The following is an 18,691-nucleotide window of genomic DNA, read 5'->3' as shown; positions in this document are numbered from 1 at the left end:
GCATTTCTCTGTACTTTTCAATGCACATGTGAGTTACACACCAGATTTGCCTGCTGTAATAACTGATTCTACCACAGGGTGGCAGAATGGTACCACCTCCAATCAAGCAGGAACCATCAGAACCAGAATCAGATTTACTATCAGTGACCTGATGTTTAGTGTTTTGCAGCAGCAGTACAGTGAAAGTACAGAAAAAGCACTATAAATTACAAAATATATAAATAGTGCAAACAAAAAGAAATAGTGTTCATGAACTGTTCAGAAATCTCATGGCAGAGAGGAAGAAGCTATTTCTGAATCGTTGAATGTGGGTCTTCAGGCTCCTGTACCTATTCCCCCGATGATAGTAGTGAGAAGAGGGCATGTCCTGGATGGTGAGGGTCCTGAGTGATGGATGCCACCTTCTTGAGGTACCAGCTCTTGAAGATTACCGCAAGGTTGCATTTAAATCCACGGAAGATTTTGTTCATTTGTGCACTCCCCTTCTCCCCAGTTGTTTTCACACTGCAGTTCCAACAACAGGCAATGCATTGATTGCAGGATGAGTATTGCCCCCCGATCTACGAGGAAGAAGTCATCTGCTTTTCCTCAGATCAGTGCCACAGGATAAGTTGCACCTACCCATATAAACTGACCCAACGTTTCATCCCAAAGGACAGAGGTGCACTCCCCTGAGTGCTGCACCTGAATGCCAGCCTCGAGGCTGGAGCTTAGAATTTAACCTTCAAACTCATAGGCAGTGTGCCATACCAAGCTACTGTTGACAACTTCCCTATGATATAAAATGCCTCCACTAACTCTCTTGATTGAGGAAGTACAAAGGGAAAGCAGTAACAGAATGCAGAATATAGTGCTGTGGTTACATGGTAAATGCAGTGCAGGTGGATAAATGAAGTGCATGGGCCATACTGAGGGAGACAGAGAGTTTATGAGTTCAGCTTTAACATACAAGAGGTCTGTTCAAGTGTCTTATAACAGCAGGATGGACACTATCCTTGAGCCTACTGGCACGGTTTCTCAAAATTTTGTATCTTCTGCCCAACGGCAAAGAGGAGAAGAGAGAATGGGAGGGGTCCTTGATTATGTTGACTACTTTCCCAGGGCAGGAGAAAGTGTAATCAGAGTTCTAGGAGGGGAAGTCGTTTCTCATGACAGACTGGGCTGTGTCCACAGCTCTCTGCCCTATCATGCAGCTCTGGGCAAAGCAGATGCCATGCCAAACATCTGAGAGGTGGTGCATTTATGTGGAGGCTTTTCCGAGGCAGTAGGAAGTGTAGAGGGGGTCAGTGGAGGGGAGGCTGTTTTCGTGATTGACTAGGCTGAGATCACAAAATGTACTTATGTTTGGAATGGGTGCAAAACGAACTTTCATCAATCTCAGTATAGGTGACAATTTCTAATTATCCTGAACCTTCTCTGTTGTACAGTGTACAATTGCAAAGTGGCAAGCATCTCTCTCACACACTTTTTTTCTGTTCCCTTTGTTTGTTTTTCCTTCCAGTTACCTGAACTACTTTGCAACCAAATCCAGCCCAACCGGTGTCATCCTGGACCTATGGGAAGCCCAGAACTTTCCAGAAGGGAACCTCAGCTCTCTGGCTGCAGCCCTTGAAGAGATGGGAAGACACGAGACGGTGATGTCCCTGGCCACAGAGATGAAACGCTGAGCACAGAGGAGTGGGGGTGGGGCAAGCCTGCTTTAGTTGAAGGGGGAGCACTGGATAACAAGTAGTCTGCCCCACATCTGATCAGCCATACTGAAACCATCCTTCCTAATATTCTGCGCGATAACGCAAGGTTTCAACATTGTGCTAGTCTGACTGACACCTCCCCGACCTGCCTCTTGCTGCTTTCATCTCAGCTTGACTGTACACAGCCTGGTACAGATTTCTTTATAGTTTCTTAGGAAACGGAATTTTTTATCCAAATGAATGGATCGAACCTCTCCAGCAGTCCCTGTTTCTGCCACTTCACAAGAGACGGACTTGCTTCCTGTGTCTGAAGCGTCGGCTCGTTGTCACTCCCTCCTCTCCTGCGGCTACGCTGAGGTTCTTGGCAACGTTTTCACACACCCGGTGGAGGATTGCTTTTCTTCTCGAGTTGGCAACTCTTAAAATTGTCCGGATACTCCCTGGCACATCTTTCTCTGTTTGTAGTTCAAGCACAAAGCGCGTCAACAGAAATGGAACCGATCGACAGTCCCGGAGAACAACACACCGCTGGTGCAAGGAACGAAAAGCTAACTTAGTCCACATTCCCACACTGCCACCTCCGCACCTCCATATCCACACCCCCCTGTCCACACCCACACATCCAGGTCCACATCCCAACACACATATCACACAACACCGTGTCACATGTCTACATTCACACAAGTTCTGCCCAGAATATTCCCTTCAGCTGTGCTTTTTTTTTTGAAGAACCCTTTCTGTTTTTCTACATACACTGAATTTCTTCTCTGTCGTGCTAACCAGAGGCAAAATCTTTCAGGCAAATCTGGGGCAGACATATTGAGGTGTGTCAGTGTGTTTCCAATCGATGAATTATAAGAAGATGTGGTAAGATGTGTATAAAAGTTTTACTGTAAATCGTTAATTTGTATCAAACGCCTCAATGCTCTTGTGAATTCAGAATATTTTTGAATAAATTCTGCTTTTTGAGATGGTAATTTGCACTGGATCCTGGAGGTTTTATTACCCTATAGGAGGAACTTCCTGAAATTCAGTCATGGGATCTTGAGGTCACTGGCAAAATCTGCATTTACTGCCCTTGGTTGTATCTTGAAGCTGGATGTAGCCTTTATAGCGATAGTGCTCCCACAGTGTGGACCAGCAGAGTTAAGGCCAATAGATTTTTTTTTTCCAGAAGAGCATCACTGAACACTTTAAGTTCCACAGCTGCTGAGATGGGTCTTGAACTCAAATCTCTAGGTTGCTGGTCCACAGATTACTAGTCAGTTAAATTACCACAATTCGGCTATACCACAGGGGTCATCCTCCCTGTGGCAGATTCCAAATATGGACTAACAGACACGCAGGCAGGATCTATTTAATTTGATACTGACTAACAATCTATTGAGGGAATTAGCAGGTCAGGCAGAATCTGTGGAAGGAAAGAAATTGCTGCCCTTTCAGGATGAAATCCTCGATCAAAACTCCTAATGCAGGGTTTTAATCCTAAACATTGACAGTTCGTAGATGTTGCTCGACCTGCTGAGTTCCTCCAGCAGAGTATTCATTGATCCAGATTCTGGCGTCTGCTGTCTCTTGTCTCCAGCTTTATAGTGTCTAGTTTTTGCCTCATCTGGCTCCACTGGTCCTGAATGAAAAATCCTCTTTACACCACACCGAACCTAGTAGGGTGATACATTTTCAAGTCAGGATACTGCACAGAGAGGGGAACTTACAGTTGGTGATGGCTATTAGTACCTGTTGCACGTCCTTTTTTCTGGTAATGGTTTCGGGTTTGCTGTTTGCAGCATTTGCTGTGCATTATACAGATGCTACATGCTGCACCTACTGTGTTCCGGTGATGGATGGAATTTGTGTTAAGGCCAATTGGGGAAATGCTAATCAAAGTAGATAGTTCCATGCGATTACTGAGGATCATGTGCATTTATTCCCCTGTGTGTTAGAATCGGGAAGATTTCTCAAACCAATCTGTCCAAAAGTCTGATTTAATCTTTCCTCTGCTTTTCTAGAAGTAGAAAATTCTGCCACTATTTGGGTGAACAGAATATTCTGGACAATGCCTTAACGTATTTGCTCCCAGACATCCCAGAGGGCTATTGAATACTGGGGTTATTTAATTGGAAGCTTGCTTCATCATGGCTCCAGGGTCAGTTACACGTTCATTCCTGGAAAGGAACAGAATTGGTGGAAACGGGCCTTGTGTGGGGCTGGTGATGGAGGACCAGATTGGAGTGACCTTCAGCAGATAGAGATTCCTCTCCAGTAAAATATGCTATCTTGTTCCCGACCTCACCTCCCTATGTGTTTATACGTAACTTCATGGAGATTAATACCAGTATATTTGATCTCCGCTTTGCTGTAAGATTCACCAAGGGTGAGACAAAAAAATGCAGGGACTCAGTGAACTCCCCATCACCCCTCACCACTCCCCCCACCCCAATTTACCTCTGGTGTGTATACTCTGGTCATGTTCGTTCAAAATGCTCTCTACCCTTGGTTGAGACAGTAAATCACTAAGTGGAGAGAAGTGCCCTTTTTCCTACTTTATTTTAATCAACATATTTTATTGTGTTCAGACTATTTTTAAGTATCTTGGATTATCAGTGAATTAAAAACAAACTGATAGAATGCTTTACAACAGCAAGCTGTTAGAAGGACACTAGATGATCTGAGGTATGGCCTCCAGCTGGGATGGGGACTCACAACACTTGATGCTCAGTCGCCATTTCCACTTTGTGAAATGTAGACACCCAGAGCCATGGGTTTACAATGTTGCACCAAGTAAATGTGGCCTAGAGACCCTGGCTGTAATATTGGTACTGGTGTTCGTAATGGTTTACTATTGTCACAACATACAGTGATAAGTTTTTATTCGTGTGCCATCCAGACAGATCATACCATTGAGGGAGTCAAAAGAAAAACAGAATGCAGGATATAGTGTTGCAGTGTCAAAGAAGGTCCAGTGCAGGTAGACAAATAAAGTACAATGGCCATGATGAGATAGGTTGGGAGATCAAGTGTTCATCTTTCAGTAATGGAGAGATCCATTTAAGATTCTGATAACAGTGGAATAGAAAGTGGTCTTAAGTTTGATGATATGTGCTTTCCAAGTGATTACATTCCCATCTATCTACACCACCTTATTTAAACTGAGACATACTTATTTGGCAAAAACAAATTGAGGACAGTGCATTGAGTGATGAGGCCAATCTGTAGAGGGATTGGGTCACCTGGAAGAGCCTTGATTGAAATATGTTGATCCATAGAACAGAGTGAATTCTCCACAGCCAAAGGCAGCAGAGGGATTTGAGGAGAGATTAAGCGGATTGGGATTATAAACTTTGGAGTGTAGAAGAATGTAGGACAATCTCATTTGAAAATTCCAGTGGGACTGGTGCTTGCAGGGATAACGTTTCCACTAGCTGGACTGCTGGAATCAGTGCTGGTCACAGACTCAGTATAAGGGATAGGGTATTGAGAAATGAGATAAGATGATTTTTTTCATTCATAGGGTAGAAAATCTTCAGAATTTACTTTTCAGGAGGACGGTGGAAGCTCAAGTCTATAAAAATGCATAAGATAGGAATCAAAGGATGTTTGGGTATTAGGGGCCAGCTGGTTGGAATAGTTGAGCTGGGCTGAAGAACCTGTTTTCCTCACTGTATGCCTCTATAGTTCGATGGTTCACTGGAAGAATGATCACTAATGATCTTGTTGGATGGCAAAGCCGAAGAGAGGGGTTCAAATGGCCTATTGCTACTTCTGTTTCTTGTGTTCTGACGCAAGCCATGGGGTAACTCAGGGGCATGAGGTGGATGGGTATGAGGTATGGGTGGCAGGGAAGGGATAACATTATTTATTGGGCTGATTTGAGTATGATCTATTCCAACAGCTTCACAATTCTCAATATTCACCCACCTGCGACCAGGTGCATGAATACTGCAACTCCAAGCACAGGTTAGAAAGCCAGGAGTCCCTTGGTGAGTGTCTCAGTTCCCAACACCCCAGAGATTTTCCACCAATATCAAGCCATAAGTCGAATGTGATGGAACATTCTCTACTTGCCTAATTGAGCGTATTTAAAAAAAAAACTCTCAAGGAACTCGACACTGCTCAGGGTGTAGCAGCCTGCATGGCTAGCACTGCAATCACCACTCTGAATGCTTCCTCCCTCCACCATCAGCACACGGTAATGGCAAAGTGAACCTTTGTCATGAAGCTCTACAGTAACTCACCTACATTACTCTGAGAGCTCCTCCTAAACCTGCAAACACAGCCACCAAGAAGGTCCAGATTTGTAGATGCAGGGGAGCACCACGACCCTAGTGCCGGGTCTTGATTTGGAAATATATCACTGTTCCATCATCGTCACCAGATCTCATGCAACCTCCTAGAGGGATGACAATGATTCAAGGAAGCAGCTCACCCTTGCCTTATCCAGAGCAGTTGTAAATGGGTAACAAATTCTAACCTTGCCAGCATCATTTAAACAATGTAGAGAAAATATCTTCTAGAACCAGCCAGTTTAATGAATTTAATTGACTATAGAAGGAAGTGCAGGGTCTATTTTCTGTTTGAATGCTCTTCATGTAGAATGGTATCTGTACAAAGCATAAATAAGTTTTGCATATTGCCAGCTACTTGTAAAGAAGAGGGTAGGTTCAGGGTGTGGACAAGCCTGTTTGTGATGGACCCAGAAGCTTGCAGGCTGTAGTAAACACCATTATATCCAGCAGCATCAGAAACAGAAAAAGAAAAAAGGCAGGCAACACAGACAGAAACAAGTACAGTATATAGCAATTTTGTATTTGTCCAACATTATTTTTAAGCATCCAAACCACTCACAAAGTTTAATGTTTCTTTTGTCGTTAAAAGTTTTAAGAACCATTTTTGAGTAGGTCCCTTGGTGACAGATGTCAATAAAGATGCCAGAATGGCCTTGTCCTCATTTGAAACTCAGTATCCAGGACCTACACAGCAGCCAGTTTATTTCTGTGGCTACGTCCACACTAGACCAGATAAATCCATAACCGAAGCTATTTCTCTTCGTTTTGACCCTCTGTCCACACTGAAACGGCGTTTTCCTCCCCTGAAAACAGAGCTTTTCTAAAACGCTCTCTCCTTCACGTGTCACCTTTTCAAGCAATCTGCCTCAAACAAGACCACAAGAGCCTAATGAGCAAATCAGCCTATTTACATCGGTCTCAACTTGCTTGTCCTCTTGTCTTCTCTTGGTTAAGACAGGTGCCATGTAAATGCAAGCTACATCAATCACACAGTATCTCACTCACAAACCATATAAAATGGGCTGCTAATTTGTTTTATTGACTCCAAAAGACTTATTAAAGAACAGCCTCTGAAAATTTTTCATTTCTGAAAGGTAGTAAGTGGATTAGTTTTCACAGTGGGTAGGGAACTTGAATCACTGGGTCAGCACCATAGTTCTATGGTGTCCTCCTAAACCTATCTAAAACTATTAAAGGTTATGTAACTTTGGCTGATTCTCTGACTTAAAGGATGCTTTGTTAATTTAGTCTTTGACTTTTTATATATATTAATGCTATGATTCTCATTGTGTCTTACTGCTCACAAAACACAGACAGATTATTTTTGATTTGCAGTGTGTACTTGCAAAGGATTAAGACACTGCACTGTGTTTTAAAACCTTTTCTTAATATGTCATTTGATGTAATGGCTTGGCTGATGGTTAATTTTTGGGCACTAGTAACATATAAATTGAGTTTGAATTTTTCACTTTTTTCATGTTCAAATTACGGTTGTCTTATCAGGAGAAACTACAAAATTGGGCCATTTCAATTGTGAAAAGATCTTTAGACAAATTTATCAACTTTTATTTTTCGTAATACAGGCCATCCCTGATATTGAAAAGATATACTGCTTTTACAGATGTTCATTTGTTGATTTTTGTACAAAAAATCAGGAAAATACAGAGAATTCACACAATATGGTTACCATCCCTCCACAGTATCAAAAGCACACAAGACTTATAAGAAAGATAAGTCACTAAAATTGGAGAGTGGGAATAAACTAGATAGATAGATACTTTATTGATCCCAAAGGTAATTACAGTGTTACAGTCACATCACAAGTGCACAGATACAAATGTTGGAAGAGAAGTAGAAAGAATAAAAAATAAGTTACCACAAACAATCTAACAGGAGGGGGTTGTCACTCCCCCGGCTATAGGTTGACTCATTGTAGAGCCTAATGGCGGAGGGTAAGAATGATCTCATTTTGTTGGAGCAGTGTAGTTGTCTTAGTCTATTACTGAAAGTACTCTTTTGTTCAGCCAAGGTGGCATGCAGAGGGTAAAAAACATCCAGAATTGCCAAGATTTTCTGTTTGGGTCCTTTGTTCTACCACAGTCTCAAATGTGTCCACTTTGAATCCTATTAACAGAGCCAGCATTTCTAATCAGTTTAGTGAGCCTGCTGGCATCACCCGTGTTGATGCCATTGCCCCAGCACACCACTGCATAGAAGATTATACTGGTGACAACAGACTGGTAGAGCATGTGAAGGAGAGGCCTTCATACTCCAAAGGACCTCAGTCTCCTCAGGAAGAAGAAGTGACTCTGGCCCTTCTTTTACACAGCCTCTATAGGTGCACCCCAGGTAATTGCAGGTACTCACCACATCCATGTCCTCACCATCAATAGTAATGGAGCAATGCAAGCTTGGTCTTCCTAAAGTCCATCACCATCTCCTTTGTCTTACAGATGATTCAGCTTGCACCATTTGACACAGTCCTCCACCAGGGCCTTGTATTCATCATCCCATCCTCCCTTTATACACACAACTATTGCTGAGTCATCAGAGAATTTCTGCAGATGACAGTTCTAATTCAAAGAAATCAACATATGTACATAGAGGAACATCAAAATTTTGTATTTAATAATATTATGTAAACTTGTCCTATGTAGGGGTGTCCGCATGTTGAGTGTTTGTAACCTGGGGATGGCCTGTAGTGACTAAATGAGAATAAATAAGTTCTTGTTGCCTTTATTCTTACTAGTTAGTCTTCTTCTCAGTACTCTCAGTTTTGGTCAGACACAACGCTGACTATCCCAATACATATGGAGAAAATGATGTGATTCGACAGTATCTGCATCATCAAGGATGCATTCTGAAACCAAAATGTATTGTTCACTTTGTAATAAATCTTGCAGAAAGAATTTTATCAGCTGAAAAAAAGGAAAAAAAAACATATTTTCAAAGAAGTGGGTGTAAGAATTTTTAAAAACAGCAAAATTCAAATGACAAAATATTTTCACTGGGATATTTTGAAATTTTGCAGTATGTACCTGAGATGTAAGTGCTTGCCATCGACTTCTGGGTGGCTGATTTCTCTCCAAATCTGTACCTATTCTGCAAAACAAGATTCACTTAAGACAACAGAATTAACAAATCCAAGTGCTAACCATTAACCTGAGCCTTACCAAATACTGATAAAGCATTGTGATGATTTTTTTTAGTGTACCCTATCTGTTGGCGTGCTTGGAGTTCTTTTCGCCACCTCAACATGTACAAAGTATAACAAAGGAATTTTTAAAACAAGTAATAAATTATATTTATAAGCAACTTGAAAAGTAGTATCTGTGTTTGTAAAAATCTTTTTAATATGAGGTGCAAAATGTTCTTTATTAGTACAGATCAGACTCATTTCATACATTTTGGAAAAATTTAAATCTTGTGGAAAAATTAAGAAACTGCACATCGATTTTAGCCAATTTACCTCTTTCTGATTCCACAAGGGGCAAAATCTAGGGAAAGGACCTTTCTCTAGAGCATTATAGTCTGAGGGGACACCTGATATAAGTTGATGATGTGTAATTCATTGCCACAGACGGCTGTGGAGGACAAGTCATTTGTTAATCTGTAAAGCGCAGGTTGATGGGTTCTTGATTAGTAAGGGAGTCAAAGGTTACGGGAACAAGGGCAGGGGAGGGATAAGGAATAGCGAATCGCAGTCGATGGGGTGAATGGCCGAATAATGTGTTGTGAGTCGGAGAATCTCGGAATAAAAAGCGACGCGGCAGATTGTAATTCATGGCTTGGTTTCGCGAACGAAGATTTAGGAAGGGGGCTACCCACGTCCGCTGCAGGATCACTGGTGGCTGTCGAGGCCAATACGGGACAGGCAGGTCCGGCCACAGCGGCTGCAAGGGAAATTCTGTTCTGGGTTTGGTGCTGCTGTGTCACGGTTCTTCCTCCTTCTCCATTTGTCCTCAATGCCAGCCCTGTGTGCGTTCTCGAAGGAGGAGACAGACTGGTGAATGGTGTGTCGCCAGGCCTCGCAATCGGAGGCTAGATTAGACCACTGGTGATGGTCACTGTGACAGGCACCAAGGGATTTCTTCAGAGGGTCCTTGTACCTGTTCTTCGGTGCCCCTCTGTCACGGTGGCCATACAGCACAATCTTGGGCAGGCGATGATCCTCCATTCTGGAGACGTGCCCTGCCCAGCTCAGCTGCATCTTCGACAGCATGGCCTCGATGCTGGTGACCTCCGCCTGTTCGAGGACTTCGATGTTGGTGATGAAGCCACTCCAGTGGATGTTGAGGATGGTGCGGAGGCAGCGCTGGTGGAAACGCTCAAGGAGTCGTAGGTGGTGACGGTAGGTGACCCCGACTCGGAGCCGTACAGGAGGGTGGTCAGTACAACAGCGCTGATTGTAATACCGCAACAGCAACTTCCCCTTTCCTGTGAAATGGGTGATACCTCTGTGCCTTGTTAGTGAGAGAGAGCGAGCCTGTGGCATGTCGAATTGTCAGGTAAACAATAGTTTTTGTTGACTGCAGATCCTGGTCTCTCCTTGGGTGCTTGGTGGATGGTTGGTGCTCACGCTTTTTTCCTGAATCGGGCAGGGGGAGGGGGCTTTGGGGATCCAACGTTTTTCTGTTGTTTATTCTTTTAGGATTCTTCTGTTCTTGGTTCTTGATCCTCCCAAAGTATTCCGCATGGAATTTAAACTGCAGGTGGTGGAGGGTGGGCTTAAGAAGGAGATTTTTGAAGAAGAAAAGCTGCCTTAAATTTAATTGGGTTTGGTTGTGTGACTGTGGGAGGATGAAGAGGGTCGGCACAACATTGTGGGCCGAAGGGCCTGTACTGTGCTGTACTATTCTATGTTCTAAGATTGTTCCATGCTTTAATTGTGAGGGGTGGGGGGGGGAATGACTTGCTGTACACATCTGACATCTGTTCTTTGTGAATGTCTGCGAAGACAAGACCATTTAATCTTTGGTCTTATAAAATTATGAGGCCTAGATAGGTGGACAGCCAGAATCCTTCTCCCAAGGTAGAAATGTCAAGTGCTAGAGGACACATTTAAGTTGAGGGAGGCAAGGTTTGAAGATGTGTGGGGCAGATATTTTACTGACCTTGTGGGTGCCTGGAACTGGTTACCAAGGAAATGGTGGGAGCTGATAGGATAGTGGAAGTATGAAGTAATGGAGAGCTACTGTTCAGGCAGAAGAGTTTTAGTTTTAATTTATCATTGTGTTTGATGCAGTGTAGGCTGTAGGGCTTGGTGCTGTGCTTTCCTGTGTTATGCTCTGTGGAAGGAGTAGCTAATGTACAGAAAGTGAGATTCCTCAAAAGACAATAAGGTAATTGAAAAAATTGATTTCTGAAACTTGGAATTTGTTTTGGAGAATTACTTCTTCTTTGAATAGGATCTTTTTATATGTAACCTTAGAGAGTAAATAGGGTCTTGGTTTAAAATTTCATCACAAAGAGCTAAAGGAGAGTTGAGAAGCATGTGAGAGAGAATGAGCTGCAGAGGTACAGAGGAATATCATAATCTGACAGCATTGTTTAGTTGATGGCTTTGGCCTTGGAGATCTTCCAACAATACAGGAATCTCTCAGAGTTTCAGCCTAGAATTTGTGCTCAATTCTCCAGTGTTGCATTTGAACACTTTCCAAAACACATCTGCTATCACTGAACCAAGAATTTTTCAACAGTGTTATCAGTTCTTGGCCCATTGACAAGGGGAAATTGAATTCATTCTGCCATTAATTGGTACCAGCATGGAGCTGTCTTGGTTGAGTTTTATGCACATTAGAACTGGCCATCAACTCAAAAAGATACAGTATGTAAACAGACCCTTCATTCCACGCCAATCATTGCACACCCATCTACATTAATCCCATTTTCCTTAAAGTTCCCCATCAACTAACCCCTCCCTGATCCTCCTGTCACTCACCTACACATTAGGCAGCAATTTATGGTGGCCAATTAACTTCCCTTTTATGTTTTGTAACTTCAAAACATTAAACTAATTTCAAGGAAGACACAGGAGTCCAAAATGTGAGACTAACTTTGAGTTTACTTTAAGCGAGGCATGCACATATCACGTGGTAGCGTGATAACATATGTCATTTGTGTGTGTGTATACACACACCCCTATAATTAATTATTTAAATGAATGAGCATGCTTAATCAAACAAGATTACTCAAATATTATTGAAATATTAAATACACAACACTAGCAACCTGCATGTCTTGAGAATATAGAAGGAAACTAGAGGAATCCTTCAATACCATGGGGAAAATGTACAAATTCTGCACCGACACTGGCACGGATCAGGGACAAATCCGGGTCTCAGCTGTGAGGCAGCACCTGGAAGAACCTCGGTGGAAGTTTTGTCAAGTGACTATCAACCAGAACCTCCTGTCAAGGCTTAGTGAGCAGATTGAGAAGTGAGAAGGCTGAGCAAGATAAAAGTAACTCCTTTTCCACGCTGACAGACCTTGTGAACAAGGTCCAGCACATTTAAAAATAAAGAGGCTAGTTCTTGAGGCTGCATCTTGTTTGCAGGTTAAAGTGCTGTGTCTGAAGTCCTAGAGCAGAGGCTTTGACAAATAAGGCTTTAATGAGGAAGCTGAGCAGTGACTAGGTAAGATAAGTCAAGATTCATCGTTTCCTTTTGTTTTCTTTTAACTCAACACTAATTTCAGAGGTAGAAATGGCAGCCAGTGTCATACAGATTCAAGAGATTCTGCAGATGCAGGAAATCTTGAGCAACAAAATGCTGGAGAGATTTAGCAGGTCAAGCAGCATCAATGGAAAGAAATTTAGACAATATATCCGGCTGAGACGTCATCAGGACTAGAAAGGAAGGAAGCAGAAGGCAGGATAAGAAGGTGGGGGTGGGAGAGGAGCTCAAACTGCCAGGAGATAGTTGAAACCAGGTGAGGGATAACCAGGGGAGGGAGGATAAAGGGAAATAAAGTGAGGAAGTTGGGAGGTGATAAGTGAAAGAGGTATGAGGTTGAAAAAGAAGGAATCTGATAGGAGAAGACAGTAGTCCAAGAAACAAAGGGAAGGAAGTTGGAAGCAAAGGGATGTGATGACTACATTTGCAGGAGGTGGGTTTAGCCTCAGCATTACTGCTTAGGTCTCACTTGGGAGGCAGAGAGTGCTACGTGTAGGATTTTCAGGGAGGTGCTCATACCACAGGTTCAACCAGATAGATGGGTGACTGGCAGGATGATCAGGCAGGTAGGGCAGAGTCTCCTGTGCCTGTGCCCATCTGTAATAGGTATCGTATTTTGGATAATGCTCAGGGTCGGATGGCTTCTTGGGCAATACAACAGCAGGTAGGCTGGAACCATAGCTGCCCTCTATTTTGCAGCAGGGTAAGTCAAAGTCTAAGCAAGCAATAGTGACAGGGGATTAGAGGAGGAAATATGTAGTAAAATCAAAGATGGGTGTAGGAATAACAGAGATGAAATAGTGATTTGTAACTAATATTGACTGGGACTGCCTTACTTCCAAGGGTTTAGATGGACCAGAATCTTACAAGTGTGTCCAGGAAAGTTTTATGAAGCAATTCTTAGATGACTCAATTAAAGAGCAGGTGACACTGGACCTCCTGTTGGGAAATGAGGCTAGCCAAGTAATCAGTTTGCCAGTAAGGGAGCACTTTGTGACCACTGATCAAAATTGTAATAGTTTCAAATAGTAATGGGAAAAAGTTTTATATATAATGGATAACTGGATAATGGATAATGTTGATAACTGGATCAGCAAATTTGCAGATGACACCGAGATTGGAGGTGCAGTTGACAGCGAGGAAGACAATCAAAGATTGCAGTGGGATCTGGAGCAGCTGGAAAAAATGAGCTGAAAACTGGCAAATGGAATTTAATGCAGATGAGTTTGAGGTGTTGCACTTTGTGAAGACAAACCAGGGTAGGACTTGCATGGAGTGATAGGGTTGCAGTAGAACAGAGGGATCTAGGAAAACAGATTTATAATTCCTTGAAAGTACTGTCACAGGTGGATGGGGTCATAAAAAAAGTTTCTGGCACATTCTTCTTTTTCCTAAGCCCATCAGCTCTACTGGGGCATAGGCTGCCACCAGCAACTCACCAGAATCCTCTGTCCTGGGCCAGTCTTTCAAATTGACCCTGTTAGAACCCACCTTAGATCCTTCCTCTCCCATGGATGTAATCTTTGGAGTTCAAAGTAGCTTTTTTGTAGCACCGAGCTTTATAGGATGGCATTGCTAGCTTCATGCCAACCCCTCCTCCTTTTGCAACCAAGCTTGGTACCATCCATGGTGGAGTTTTATGGCACACTGGCATTCATAATGAAAAGTACTGATTACAAGAGTAGGGGTGCTATTTTGAAGTTGTGTAAGATGTTGGTGAGGCCTAATTTGGAGAATTGTTCACCTACTTAGAGGAAAGATGTCATTAAGACTGAAAGAGTGCAGAGAAAATTTACAAGGATGTTGCCAGGACTTGAGGACCTGGGTTATAGGGAAAGGTTGAATAGGTTATGACATTACACCCTACAGCTTCAAAGAATGAGGGGAGATTTGACAGAGGTATACAAAATTATGTGGGGTATAGATAATCTAAATGCAAGTAGGCTTATTCCACTGAGGTTGGGTGAGACTAGAACAAGAGTTCATGGGTTAAGGGTGAAAGGTGAAATGTTTAAGGAGGATATTGGGGGAAATTTCTTCACTTAGTGGTGAGAGTGGAATGAGCTTCCAGCATAAGTGGGAGGTGTGGGGTGAGTTCAACAGTTAAAAGAAATTTGAATGGGTACATGGATGGGAGGGATATGGAGGGCTAACATCCAGAAGCTGGTCGATGGAACTAGGCAGATTAATAGTTCACCATGAACTGGATAGGCAGAAGGTTCTGTTTCTCTGCTATAGTGTTCTATGACTATATAAGTTAGAATAAGAAGTATACGAGGGGCAATTGATAAGTTCGTGGCCTAAGGTAGGAAGAGTCAATTTTAGAAAACCTAGCACATTTATTTTTCATCATAGTCCCCTCCTACACTTACACACTTAGTCCAGCGGTCGTGAAGCATATCGATCTTGGACCTCCGGAAAGTGTCTGCAGCAGGGGTGATTGATAAGTTCATGGCCTAAGGTGGAAGGAGATGAGTTATACGGCTCTCATTACATGCACATGCAGTTCAACTCTTTGACTGATTATGCAGTAAGTTTAAGGTTAATAACTCATCTGGGGTGATTGACCTAAGGCAGAAGGAGATGAGTTATTAAATTCAAACTTTCTGTATAAACACTCAAAGCGATGAACTGCATGTGCATGTAACAAGAGCCGTATATCTCAACTCCTTCTACCTTAGGTCACGAACTTATCAATCACCCCTGCTGTGGACACTTTCTGGAGGTCCAATATCCGTATGCTCCACGACCGCTGGACAAAGTGTGTAAATGTAGGAGGGGACTACGTTGTTCCTCCCTCACTACCATTCAGGGCCCCAGACAGTCCTTCCAGGTGAGGCGACACTTCACCTGTGAGTCGGCTGGGGTGATATACTGCGTCCGGTGCTCCCGATGTGGCCTTCTATATATTGGCGAGACCCGATGCGGACTGGGAAAGTCTGCCAGAGAAAGCAGGATCTCCCAGTGGCCACACATTTTAATTCCACGTCCCATTCCCACTCTGATATGTCTATCCACGGCCTCCTCTACTGTAAAGATGAAGCCACACTCAGGTTGGAGGAACAACACCTTATATTCCATCTGGGTAGCCTCCAACCTGATGGCATGAACATTGACTTCTCAAACTTCCGCTAATGCCTCACCGCCCCCTCGTACCCCATCCGTTATTTATTTATATACACACACATTCTTTTTCTCTCTATCCTTTTTCTCCCTCTGTTCCCCTCACTATACCCCTTGCCCATCCTCTGGTTTTCCCCCCCTCCCCCTTTTCTTTCTCCCTAGGTCTCCTGTCCCATGATCTTCTCGTATCCCTTTTGCCGATCAACTGTCCAGCTCTTGGCTTCATCCCTCCCCCTCCTGTCTTCTCCTATCGTTTCGGATCACCCCCTCCCCCTCCCACTTTCAAATCTCTTACTAGCTCTTCTTTCAGTTAGTCCTGACGAAGGGTCTTGGCCTGAAACGTCAACTGTACCTCTTCCTAGAGATGCTACCTGGCCTGCTGCGTTCACCAACAACTTTTATGTGTGTTGCTTGAAAAATAAATGTGCTAAATTTTCTAAAATTGACTCCTTCTACCTTAGGCCACAAACTTATCAATCACCCCTCATGTGTATGTATATATATATATATTTCTTATTGTAATTTATAGGTTTTATGTATTGTAATGTACTGCTGCCAGTATGGCAAGGATGACAAGATCATGAGATCTAGGTTGTCAAGTATACTGGGAATTTATTCAAGGAAAAGGAGGCATATGTCAGGTAAAGGCAATTGGGATTACTTACGTTAGTCTTTGGGGAGTATACAGAATGTACTGTGGGAGTGCACTTAACAAGAAAGTTAGGAAGGTGTTCAGTATTTCTATTTTTGAAGGTCAATGTGATAAAGTTTTCCTTTTTGACCCTATCTCCCTGTGATGCAACTTTCAAGGAAGTATGAATCTGCATTCCCAGATCCCTTTGTTCTACCACAGTTCACTGTGTATATCCTACCCCAAGTATTTGTCTACCAAAGTGTAACACCTCACACTTGTCTGCATTAAGTTCCACCTGCTATGTTTTTTTTCGAGCTGGCTCAGATCCCTCTGCGAGATGATAGCCTTCCTTGCCTTTTACCATAAAAGAACCTAGCACTGATCGCTGCTGCACACCATTAGTCACAGGCCTCCAGTCAGACAGGCAACCATCTACTATTACTCTTTGGCTTCTCCCGCTAAGCCAATATTGAATCCAATTTACTACCTCGTCCTGAATGATGAATGGGTCAGTAGTGTAAGCTTTCTGTGGAGCCACCGGGAGAGGATAAGGTTTTAAATGAATACTGTACATCTCATCTATATTTACTGAGGAGGACTTGGAAGCTGTTGAGTTCATGGGAGGGAAAAGTGACAACCTGATATCAACATTACATATGAGACTCAAGATGCAGGAAATCTTAAGCAACTTGCACAAAATACTGGAGGAAATGGGGTCAGGAGTCATCTATTCATGTTTCTGGTTGAGACCTTTTATCAGGGTGAAGTAGGAATTGTTGGAGGTATAAAGGTAAATGAATCCCTAGGGCTGACCTAGTGTTTCCTGAGTGACAACAGAAGAGATGGTTAGAACAGAGATTTGTTAGCTACATGTGATCTGCCCAAAGACTGGAGTATAGCAAACGGGGTGCCTTTATTTCAGAAGGCAGCCGTAGTAACCCAGGGAATTATAAATCGGTAAGCCTTGCATCAGTATTGGGAAAGTTAATGAGATTCTGAGAGAAGGGATTTATTTGCATGTTGAAAAGGCAAAGACTGATTAGGTTTGTGCATGGGAAATGGTGTGGAGGTCAGGGTAACGGTAACTGTAAGCCTCTAATGATCGGATCTCCCAATGGCAATGGTCTATCATTGCCATATTTCTTGGTTTGTAGATCACCACAAAAATGTGCAGGACTCTTGGTCTCTATAATTACCGAGGAAAGTGTTTTTTAGGGATTTATTGAGTGGCAGTGTCACAGAGAGCAGTGAATCTCCGAAGGGATTTGGATGCTGGATCAGTGGAGGCATTTAAAGAGGAAATGCATAATACAGGAAATTGAGTGTAAGAAGTGTGCAGGAGAGAAGATGAGGCCAAGGTTATACTAAATGGTGGACAAGCTTCAGTTGCTGAGTGGTCAACTTCTGATCCTGTTTTTATTTTCCTGCATTCAAGAATTCTGCTCTGCAATTGACTGCACTTTCATTTCCAGTTGATTGGCAGGTAACGTTCTTTCTTGTGTCTTGCTAAATTACCTGCTTTTGCACCTTTCTCCCCAAATGTGATTACCACAATGAACTCTTCTACATAATTACACGCAGAAAATAATGCACTCTGTATAAAACTTCATTGCAAGTACCCATTGTCCCACAGTAACACATGCACACAGTGGGATAACTGAATGCATACACTCAGATGGGAAACATATTTGACCATAAGATATAGGAGCAGAATTAGGTCCTATGCTACTGTGCTGTAAGTCTCTAAATCTTTAAAACAAAAGTACAGCAGAGTACAGGCCCTTCAGCCCATAATGTTATGCTAACCTTTTAACCTGCTCTAAGATCAATCTAACCCTTTCCTCCTACATTTTCTATCATCCATGTGCCTTTCTTAGAGCTTAAATGTTCTTCATGTATCTACCCCTACCACCGCCCTTGGCAGCACATTCCAAACACACTGTTTTTAAAAAAAGCACAGCTACCTCTGACATTCCCCCAATCACCTTCAAATTATGCCCCCTTGTATTAGCCATAAGTGCTATTTTCTGCAAAGAAATAGACCAGTTCAGTCAGTGTTTTGACTCTCTCTCACTCCTGTTCTACTGCTATCAGTTTAACCATGATTCCCTCGTGTACGAGAGTTGGGAATGTGTTTCAGATATATACCTCATTGGTGAGGCCCCACTTGGAGTACTGTGTACATTCATGGTTGCCCCATCATGGTAAAGGCATTGATAAACTGGAAAGAATGCAGAGAATGATGCCAGGATTAAAGTTGTAAGGAAAGGTTATGATAAGAAT

The 18,691-nt window shown here is 42.8% G+C and overlaps 1 protein-coding gene across 3 annotated transcripts in view; it reads left to right on the top strand.

The window, feature by feature from the left end:
- The window catches only part of LOC140196741 (netrin receptor UNC5C-like), a 376,998-nt gene extending 373,905 nt beyond the window's left edge, over positions 1 to 3,093 (top strand). For 2 of the 3 annotated variants that reach the window (XM_072256460.1, XM_072256458.1), the window contains one exon: positions 1,502 to 3,092. In XM_072256460.1, coding sequence (XP_072112561.1) covers positions 1,502 to 1,667 — 166 coding nt within the window. In that variant the 3' untranslated portion in view covers positions 1,668 to 3,092. Of the gene's footprint in view, positions 1 to 1,501 lie in introns of all 3 variants that reach the window. The other variant, XM_072256459.1, reaches the window with a different exon arrangement.
- Positions 3,094 to 18,691: the final 15,598 nt, after the last annotated feature.

This window comes from Mobula birostris, chromosome 4 (assembly GCF_030028105.1).
Source record: "Mobula birostris isolate sMobBir1 chromosome 4, sMobBir1.hap1, whole genome shotgun sequence".
Taxonomy (NCBI): Eukaryota; Metazoa; Chordata; class Chondrichthyes; order Myliobatiformes; family Myliobatidae; genus Mobula; species Mobula birostris.
Note: the sequence above shows the minus strand (reverse complement) of the source record. Positions and strands in the feature narration are given on the sequence as shown.